The sequence below is a fragment of the Rutidosis leptorrhynchoides genome, chromosome 9 (assembly GCF_046630445.1).
Source record: "Rutidosis leptorrhynchoides isolate AG116_Rl617_1_P2 chromosome 9, CSIRO_AGI_Rlap_v1, whole genome shotgun sequence".
Taxonomy (NCBI): domain Eukaryota; kingdom Viridiplantae; phylum Streptophyta; class Magnoliopsida; order Asterales; family Asteraceae; genus Rutidosis; species Rutidosis leptorrhynchoides.
This window is the reverse complement of record NC_092341.1, coordinates 370,623,415-370,634,343: the sequence shown is the minus strand read 5'-3', so window position 1 is coordinate 370,634,343 and position 10,929 is coordinate 370,623,415. Positions and strand designations below refer to the sequence as shown.

At 38.1% G+C, this 10,929-nt stretch overlaps 1 protein-coding gene across 1 annotated transcript; it reads right to left on the bottom strand.

The window, feature by feature from the left end:
• Window positions 1-3,475: 3,475 nt before the first annotated feature.
• LOC139869322 (uncharacterized) lies at window positions 3,476-4,216 on the bottom strand. The gene has a single exon (XM_071857634.1). It carries the CDS (start codon window positions 4,214-4,216, stop codon window positions 3,476-3,478), a length of 741 nt encoding a protein of 246 aa, XP_071713735.1.
• Window positions 4,217-10,929: the final 6,713 nt, after the last annotated feature.

Here is a 10,929-nt window from a genome sequence, read left to right as displayed (position 1 = left end):
GTACCAGGTCGCTGTTTTCGTCATTTTTAACCCCAAATCTCGTTTTTGCACTATTTTGACACTACAAATCACTTAGAAAACATATATAACTCATATACAAACGTTTTCTAACATCAATTTGACATAAATAACACATTAAAATTACTTTTTGATTCAAAACCCACTTTGACATAAAAATTAAGAAAATCACTGATTTTAACTCGAATTAGAACATGAAATCGCTTGTTAAATACCTTATGATGTTACTGAAATCACAAAGAATGATTTCAAGTTTAAAAACGAGATCAAGAACAAGATTAGGGATTAGGGTTTGTGAGATTTGGGAGCGTTTGTGTATGTATGTGTTATTATTTCTAAAAATGGAAATCAAAGGAGAAGCAGAGGTTTTAACTAAAAGGGGTTTCCTACATTGGAAGGAAATCTCTTCCGTGATACACACGGGTATTTACCAGTTATCTGAAATACGAAACACCACATTAAGTGGTCCAAATGAGCTTCAAATTAAATAAACAAACCTGTTCTGTGACCCTTTTCACAAACTGGTCTCAACTATATAATTAAATAATTATATACATATAATTATTAAAATAACATATAATAACACACGAGGGCAATTAGGACAATTACCACTAGGCCCAATGTGAGGTTGTTACAAATCTACCCCCCTTATAGGAGATTTCGTCCTCAGAATCTGGTCAAGGTCAAACAAATGAGGGTAACTAGTTCTCATCAACTCTTCTGTCTCCCATGTTAGGTTTGAACCTAAGCTGTGCTTCCACTCAACTAATACCATCGATATCTGCTTATGATGTAACTTAGTAATCTTCTTGTCTACAATTCTTACAGGCTCTTCCACTAACTTCTTATTCATATCAACTTTCAAATCTTGCAGTGGTAGAATCTGACTTTCATCTTCTACCTTGCACTTACGAAGATAACATACATTGAATGTGTTATGAATACCAGCTATCTCATCAGGAAGATCTAATACTACTGTCTGATCATTCAACACATGCTGTATTCTAAACGGTCCAATGTACCTCGGAGCCAACTTGCCTCTTTTACCAAAATGAATGACTCTTTTCCAGGGCGACACTTTCAAATATACCTGCTCACCTACGGTGAAAATAACAGGCTGTCTACGCAGATCGGCGTACATCTTTTGTCTATCTCTTGCGGCTTTCAATTTATCACGTGCAATTGCCACTTTCTCTGCAGTCAACTGTACAATCTCTGGACCCGCAAACTATTTCTCTCTAGCTTCTAACCAACAAGTCGGCGTTCTACAGCGACGACCATAGAGCATTTCATAGGGCGGCATGCCTATACTAGAGTGATACGAGTTGTTGTAAGCGAATTCAATCAAAGGTAGATGAGAATCCTACGATCCTCCATATTCTAATACACAAGCTCTTAACATATTCTCTAACGTCTGAATAGTACGTTCACTTTAACCGTCTGTTTGAGGATGATACGTTGTGCTGAGATTAACTCGAGTACCCAAATTCTCTTGTAAACTTGATTCCCTTCAAGGTAAATACTTGGGGCGAACTCCATTTAGTGACTGATTGACTAGAGGATGCCTTACCTGGTAGCGGTGGAGGCCTGGCTTGCCATTTACTCGGGGTTTACCTGCTAGAGGGGAGCCATTATGGCTCGTCGCTAGGGGGTTCCTCGTAAAAAAAATAATAAAATAAAATAAAATTGGACACGAACCTCGAATCTCTATCTGATACAATAGATAATGGTATTCCATGTCGAACTATAATCTCATTCACATATAGTTGGGCTAACTTGCTGAGCGAAGCTGTCTTACTTGTGGCCAAAAAATGCGCGCTTTTAGTCAATCTGTCAACTATCACCCAAATCATGTCATGACCTTTCTGGGTTCGGGGTAACTTTGTTACGAAATCCATCGTTATGTGCTCCCACTTCCACCGAGGAATCTCAAGTTGACGTAATGACCCATAAGGTTTCTGATGTTCAGCTTTTACTTGAGCGCATATATGACACTTTTCCACGTAATGCGCGATATCTTTCTTCATTGTTGGCCACCAATATAAAGGTTTCAGATCATGATACATCTTCGTACTTCCAGGATGGATAGACAATCTCGATTTGTGCGCTTCATTCAAGATTAAATCCCTCAATCCTCCGAGCAAAGGAACCCAAATTCTGTTACTAAAAGTCTTTAATCCACGAGAATCGTCAATTAATTCCACTTTTCGCTGTACTAATATCTCATATTTCAAATGTTCAACCTTTAAGGCTTCTAATTGTGCTATATTTAATCGATCAATCAAATCTGACACAATCTCAATTCGCATGAATTTTACATTGTCAGTGGATTTCTTTCGACTCAAAGCATCTGCAACTACATTTGCCTTTCCTGGATGATAACGAATTTCACAATCATAATCCTTGATTAGCTCTTGCCACCGTCTCTGACGCATATTTAATTCTTTATGCGAAAATATATGCTGAAGACTCTTGTGGTCGGTACAAATCACACAATGAGTGCCGTAAAGATAATGTCTCCATAATTTCAACGCAAATACAACCGCAGCCAACTCTAGATCATATGTCAGATAATTCTTCTCGTGAGTTTTTAACTGTCTAGAGGCATAGGCAATAACTTTCTCTCTCTGCATTAACACACATCCCAATCCAGCTAATGACGCATCACAATACACAACGAAATCTTCTGTACCCTCAGGTAACGCTAAAATAGGAGCTTGACACAATAACCGTTTCAATATCTGAAAGGCGTTTTCTTGTTCATCGCTCCATCAAAAAGTTACATCTTTCCTGGTTAACTTGGTCAATGGTCCCGCGATCTTTGAGAAATCTCTAATAAACCTTCGGTAGTAACCGGCTAAACCTAGAAAACTCTTAATCTTTGTCAGAGTCATCGGTGAATTCCAATTCATTACCGCTTCTATCTTAGACGGATCGACTTTGATACCCTCTTGGCAGATAACGTGACCCAAAAACTGTACTTCTCTTAACCAGAACTCACATTTAGAAAACTTGGCGTACAACTTTTCCCGTTTCAACAGTTCTAATACTTGTCTCAGATGTGTAGCGTGTTCTGATTCTGTCTTTGAATAAATTAAAATATCATCGATAAATACCATCACGAATTTGTCGATAAACTGTATGCACACCCGATTCATTAAATCCATGAATATTGCTGGCGCATTTGTCAACCCGAACGGCATAACTAAAAACTCATAATGGTCGTATCTTGTACGAAAAGCTGTCTTTGGAATATCTTCCTCGGCTACACGAACCTGGTGATAACCTGATCGTAGATCAATTTTAGAGAAGTACGATGCCCCGTGTAGCTGATCTAATAGATCATCAATTCTCGGCAACGGGTACTTCTTCTTCACCATTTTTTATTTAGTTCTCAGTAATCAATGCACATACGGAGAGTTCCATCTTTCTTCTTCACAAATAACACTTGAGCACCCTATGGCGAAGAACTTGGCCGAATAAACCCACGATCTAGCAACTCCTGAATTTGCGACATCATATCACGAATCTCGGAGGGTGCTAATCGATACGGAGCCTTTGCCATTGGTGTAGAACCCGGCAATAATTCAATCTTGTACTCTACCTCTCTTACTGGCGGTAAGCCCGGTAACTCATCAGGAAACACTTCTGGGAATTCGGACACTATCGGGATATCAGACACGGATTTCTTCTCTTTCTTTGCATCGATCACATATGCTAGAAACGAATCATATCCCTTGGCTAATGATTTCTTAGCCTTCATCATTGAAATTAATGGACAATTAAACCCGCCCCGTTCACCTCGGGCCACAGCCCGTGTCCCATCAGCCAATGGAAAATGAATTATTTTCTTATCACATTTTATACTTGCCTTATGGCAGCTTAACCAATCCATACCTAATACGACATCAAAGCTCGGTATAGGAATAACAAGACAAGTCATAGGGAATTCATTCCTAACTATTTCAATGGTTACTCCAGACACAGAGGTTGTGACTGGAACCGTTCTACCATCACCCACTTCTATTCTTAAAGGTTCAGATAATACGTTGATAGGCAATTTCAACTTATCACATAGTGTAACAGACATAAAAGAGCGATTTACTCCACAATCAAATAACACATGAGCCGGCGAAGAATTTATCAGAAACATACCGGTAATCGCATCGTCAGTTTCAGTAGCTGTATCAACTGACATTTGAAAGGATCTTGCTTCAGGTGGTGGAGGATTCTTTCACTTCTGTCCCGTTGAAGAAGCAGATGATCCTCCGACTGACATTGTTCTTGCTTCGGCCCCTACCCCAGAGCTAGCTCTCCTTGCAGAAGGACAATCAGCTGATCGATGACCCGGTTTTTTGCAATTCCAACAAACATTTTCTCGAAATGAATAAACTTGAACATCATGACCCATCGCTCCACACCTTATACACCTTTTTATCGACTCTGTACAGGGTCCAGTGTGTGTTGACCTACACACATTGCATAACGTTTTCTGACTCAAATTACTACCACTGCTTTGAGTAACCCTACCTCTTTGTTGGTTACCATGAGATCTTCTAGATTTACTACTCATTTGGCTCATCTGGCTTGTCGCTTGTTTTGGTTGCGACATCTGCTCTCTCTGTTTACTCTTGGTGGCTTTGACGTCTCCTTCCACCATTCTTGCCATAGCAAACGCTTGAGGCAAGGTTGTTGCTAATCTCACCATTGATCGGTACTTAGGCATAATCATTTCAACAAACTGATCGATTCTGGATTGTTCGTCAGGAAGCCATTGTTGTACAAAGTGGAGTTTGTCTGTGTACTTTTCGATCACTTCATCAATTGACATCTGCTCAGTCATTCTTAAATTCATAAACTCACGCTTCATTTTGGAGATTTCGTATGGAGTACAGTATTGCTCGCACACCTTTGCTAAAAATTGTTCCCACGTGACTTGACTCAACTGTTCTTTTGAAACCTGGGCAGTCAAAGAATCCCACCAGCCCATTGCTTTCTTTTTTAGAAGTCGGCTTGCATAAGTAACACGTAATTCAAGTTAGCATTGACAAGCATTCAATGCTCGATCTACTTCACGCAGCCAATCTAAGGTGTTTGTCGGGTTTGTACTTACAGAATACTCTGGGGGTTTACAATCCATGAATTGTTTGAATGTACATTTCTTTCAGGTTTCAGTAACTGGTTGCGGTATCATTTGTAATGGGTAAGTGTACATAAACTGGTTAGGATATTGGTTTCCAGTTTGGAGAGGTATCTGGTTAGGCTGTGGTGTTTGGAATTGAGGAGGTAACGGAAACTGGTACTGTTGTTGTTACTGAGATGAACTCCCAGTGGGTGCAGGCCCATGTTGGGGGAATGGAAAACCCAGAGGTGGTGGTTCCACATTTGCTCCTAAGTTACGTGCATGAAGAGTATTTTCTAGTTCTGTAATCTTTTCCCGAGCTTCCTGTAGCTCACTTTCTAACCTCTGGATGCAATCTCCTTGATCTTCATCTGAAATTTCACCCTCTGTCGGAGCTCTGAAGATACCAGGGGTCGGAGGAGCATGAACATTCTGTTGTTCGTCAGTCATCTTTAACCTGTACTGCACATCATCTCACCAAAGCTTAGTGGATAACTTGTTAGTCCCTAAGACTAACATACAACTTCCACATTCACTTAACTCTACCCCACAGATATATTTGACACAACATAAGCAAGGTTTGGGAACATGACATCCATGTGTACACATTGCTAAACCAACGCTCTGATACCAACTTGTAACACCGTACACTTTTTTTTTAAATCACAGCGAAAACATAATATATTGATATTTACAAACTATACGTAGTAATTAACTAAACCATAGTTATTACAGTCATCCAGGTGTTACGTTAACCAAAAGCTTTAACACACATATAGGTATCAAAATATAAACATCAGAGTGTAGCCTGTCAAATATATCCAAAAGCAACCACTCCTAAAACTATAGCATGCAAAGCTTAACCTGCAAAGGAGGAACTGTTGGGGGGGGGGGGGGGGGTAGCATGAAGCTAAGTGAATGGAATTATCCTAACAGTCATAGGTATCTAGCATCAAGATAAGCATAATGACATAGCATCAACAAGGTAAACCAGAATGGTAACACTAGGCTCGACGGCTTGTACGGGCCATTAACTACTAGTTGATCGAGCTAGAGTTTACCGAAAGTTCCTGTTACTGTCTCCCTCGCATAGTAATCCGGACGCATGGGATGCATCATTCAATATATACTACACGAATAGTGACTCTTGAACCTAACCTGACAGCAAGGTTGACCTTATGCTCAGCTTTATACCCAAAGCTGATTATCGACTAGACATCATAGCCGATAATACCCAAGTGCACATAATCATCACATAAGCATAAACATCATATGCTAACTCATCAGGTATAACATGGCAGGACAACAGTATCATAACCCGTTACTACATACATATAATAGTTAAGATAGTCCCACTCACCTGATAAACATAAAGAATTCAGAAGTCTTATATTACTGAGCCTTCTCCGTTCCCTTATTACCTGAGAATATCATATCTCAAATTAGCACATATCTAGTCAATAATATCATCAATTCATACTCTAAACAACATCATATAGCATAATATAACCATATATGACAAGTTTACATGGTTCCCCATCCAATTGCAACTATCCCACGCGTGTAGAACGAGGCATACGCGCTATCCCATCATTTTGACACAAATTAACTTTGACTCGGTGTTTTAAAACTTCACCATTAGAAATTAAATCTCATTACGTTTCCAACGGTAGTTTATTCATCAAAAACGGAGTTACAGTTTGAAAGTTACGGCCAAAACAAGTTTTCCAAAAAGCTGCCAGACTGCAACCGCGCGGGAGCACCTGCAACCGCCTGGTTGCACCTGCAACCGCCCGGTTGTATCATAAATTGTCCAAATACACCCCTTAACCGTACGGATGCATCCTGCAACTGTACGGGAGCTGTTCATCAGTACCATGTCGCTGTTTTCGTCATTTTTAACCCCAAATCTCGTTTTTGCACTATTTTGACACTACAAATCACTTAGGAAACATATATAACTCATATACAAATGTTTTCTAATATCAATTTGACATAAACAACACATTCAAATCACTTTTTGATTCAAAACCCACTTTGACATAAAAACTAAGAAAATCACTAATTTTAACTAGTATTAGAACATGAAATCGCTTGTTAAATACCTTATGATGTTACTGAAATCATAAGGAATGATTTCCAGTTTAAAAACGAAATCAAGAACAAGATTAGGGATTAGGGTTTGTGAGATTTGGGAGCGTTTGTGTATGTATGTGTTATTATTTTCAAAAATGGAAATAAAAGGAGAAGCGGAGGTTTTAACTAAAAGGGGTTTCCTTCATTGGAAGAAAATCTCTTCCGTGATACACACGGATATTTACCAGTTATCTGAAATACGAAACACCACATTAAGTGGTTCAAATGAGGTTCAAATTAAATAAACAACCCTGTTCTGTGACCCTTGTCACAAACTGGTCTCAACTATATAATTAAATAATTATATACATATAGTTATTAAAATAACATATAATAACACACGAGGGCAATTAGGACAATTACCACTAGGCCCAATGTGAGGTTGTTACATAACGAGAAAATCCGAGAAATGAGCAAGAATATCCGAGAAATCGTGGCTTTGACCAAGTTTGACCCCGTTGACCGGAAAATCTCGGGAAATAGACATCTAGTCTCGGTTGCCTTTTAAAAACAATATCTCAGGGAGAAATAAGGAGATTTACAACAGTGCCTGTACCTGAAGAATTATATAAACTCGGTATGGCTGGTGAACCCAAGAGGAATTTATTATACTTATGGGACATGGAACTTAGAAATTAAGTCATGAATGACCTAATATACCTGATAACTGACCCAAGGAGACCTCTGAGGGGTTGTTATGACCTACCTAGTTGCATTCAATTGTATAATTCAACCCTATTGCATGTACTTGTTTGATTGTGGCCTTAGGATTAATTGTACTATCTATTGCATGCTTCTGGTATGTTTCTATCTGTTCTACTGTCAGCTTAGCATTATAATGTTGTATTATGATTAGGGTAGTTTGATTTTGCGTAGTATGATGATAGGTCTGTTAGTTCCCATTCATGTTTTGTCAACTTAACTTGGCAGGCTCATCCTGTTGTGATTGTGTTCATTCAACATGGCACGTAGTTACGATGTCCCTGACAGATAACGAGGGTTAGAATTAGAGCTTAACTTCTGACAGCACATAGTGCTTAACCAAGGATAACATTCAAGGTTCCGTCATTCTGAGACTGTACCATACGTGACATACATGCCTTTGCTCAAAGAGAACTCCGAGAGGTCAAAGACCGATAAGATTACACAATCGGTTCATCCGATCTGTTCAACATCATCCTACTTAATGGTTTACCTACAACATAACTACCTTTCGCTAGCCTAAGCGTTTATCTTGATCAACATTTTCTTGATCTGCATACTCCGGGTAACTCTCCAACCTTTTTACTTTCTCGCATTTAGTATTACTAAATACAAAACCCTACTACTATCTATCATCCAGACAATTTATCGAACGACAATTATATCATTGATCTTCAGATCGTTAAGCCATTCAAAAACACGACCCTAGGTCAACTTACACTTTCTACCCTTAGAAAGCCAAAAGAAGATTTAGGCCCCGCAACATATAAATTTAATACATAGGACCTCCATACTGTGACTCGCCTGGTCAACCTCTTTCCGCGACAAACGAAACCTACATTTCTGGCGATATCACACTCCTTCGTCTAACATCCCCCCGCAGTTGAAGCGAGAGCCAGACGGACGCTCAGAAAACTTTATTATCAAGTGAAAAACTACGAACTGAAATAAGATTTTTTACAATGTAGGCGTAACAAGAACATTAGAAAGGTGAAGAGGTCGGTTAATATTTGGCAAAATGCTATAACCAGTATTGAAAACAGGAATTGAATTCTCGTCAACAACAGCTACAGAAGGACACATGCAATGATTAAAAACAGTACTTAAATTATTAATGCTAGAGGTTAAGTGACTGGACGCACCAATGTCCATAGTCTAACTCGAATTACCGTAATTCGAAAGTGTACTAGAAGTAAACGCACTAGGTATCATAGTTTCCTGAATGGTCTGAGATTGAGCAGTAAATTGTCTGAGAGGAGCTTATGGGCTGTTGTAGCAAGTAGTAGGCCTAATACCAGGTTATGGATAGGCTGTCGATGGTCCAAAGATGGGCTATGTGCATCCTGAAAGCCCGTTAAGAGCAGCCTGATGTAAAGGAGATGACCCGTTAGTAGCATAAGGTTATCGAATACTTTGTGGCCCAAATAATTGGCATGAGGCCTAAGTGATGGAAAACATGGTGGGCTAATAAGATTCGCTAGAGGAGTGAGCGGCCCAAAAGTTGGTGGCAATGAAGTAGTGGGCCGCTGAAAATGTTGTTTGCCAATTAAATTTTGTTGGGACGCAATTATTCCAAGGAGTTGTGTTGTACGCCCTTAAACTCATTACCGGAAAACTACAAATTTTTTTTGAAAACTGACATGACATTCAGGTTTACTGCGCGGCGCGCCAAAAATTGCGCGACGCGCAATATTGAAGAAACTGGACATTTTCTGAAAATCTGCTTCTGACCTTGAAACACGTTAACAAACCTATACAACAACAAAATAGTTCAATCACAAACTAAGAGGCCAATTGAAACATTCTAATCTTTAATTTGTTTGTCATTACTTCATATGTCCCTAATTTATTGCTCAGTATTTTATTTTAGGATGTTTCAAATTAATTTTTCATTTCTATAAATATAACAACAAAATCAAATCCCACATAAATGGGGTATGAGGGAGTTAAGATGTAGAGAATTTTTCCCCTATCATAGAACAAAGAGAAGTTATTTCTCCACCCAGAGTGAAACACCCAAGAATACAGAAAATCCTCCCTCTCGATATTTTACAGACAGAGAGATGGCTTCCGAATGGACTTCCGGTCAATATGTAGGTTAAGAAAACAAAAAAAAAGTGAGACGTCATGAAAATGGTAGAATCAAATTTGCATCGATTTTAAACCTGTCGAAGTTTAATTTAGGCTCTATACGGCAGTTAAGTCGTCAATAAATCGACGTTTGATGTTGTCTCAATTAATAGAGTCATGTTCACTTTTATAAATATATATATATATTAAATAATGTGAAGTTTGTTTATACTATTGCTTTCTGAATGTAAAATTAAAAAATATAGATAAAAAGTTATAGATAAAATTGTAAAGTTAATAAAAACTATGATATAATCATATAATATTGTAATAACTACAATTCTTAAATCATACAACGTATATTTTTTTATCTAGAGACAATTAATATCGAACTTAGAATATACGTAACAATCCGAATTTATTCCAACATGGGTAGAAATTGGTCGAGTCCTTTGTGTATTTTGTAGGATCGTTTTCAACAGAAAGTACATATGTTAGTCATGCGTTGTTTGTAGCATCAAGCTTAACGTCTTCATGTGGGTTACTGCTTTCAAACTTTGTTATGGGGTTCAATTTTATGTAAGGGATATCAATTCTTATCTGCTTGTTTGTTCGGCTTAGGTTTGGTGAATTTTTTTTAGATTGTTAGTTAGCTGAATGAATTTAGTATTTGTATTTTTTCCCAATCAAGTCATCTTTTTAATGAATGACTTCTATTTTAATTTATTTATTCTGTTTTGTCAAAAAAAAAAATAAAAATAAAAATCCGAAATTATAATTTTGTTGTTGTCCCCAAATGTGCATTGAATGACATAATAACATTTACAACATAGTTACGATTTTTACCACAGAAAGTAAGCTATATTAGGTGAATTTAAGCA

Bases quoted from the DNA above. Each gene is read 5' to 3' on its own strand.
- LOC139869322 (XM_071857634.1), bottom strand. From the start codon at position 4,216: ATGTCAGTTGATACAGCTACTGAAACTGACGATGCGATTACCGGTATG.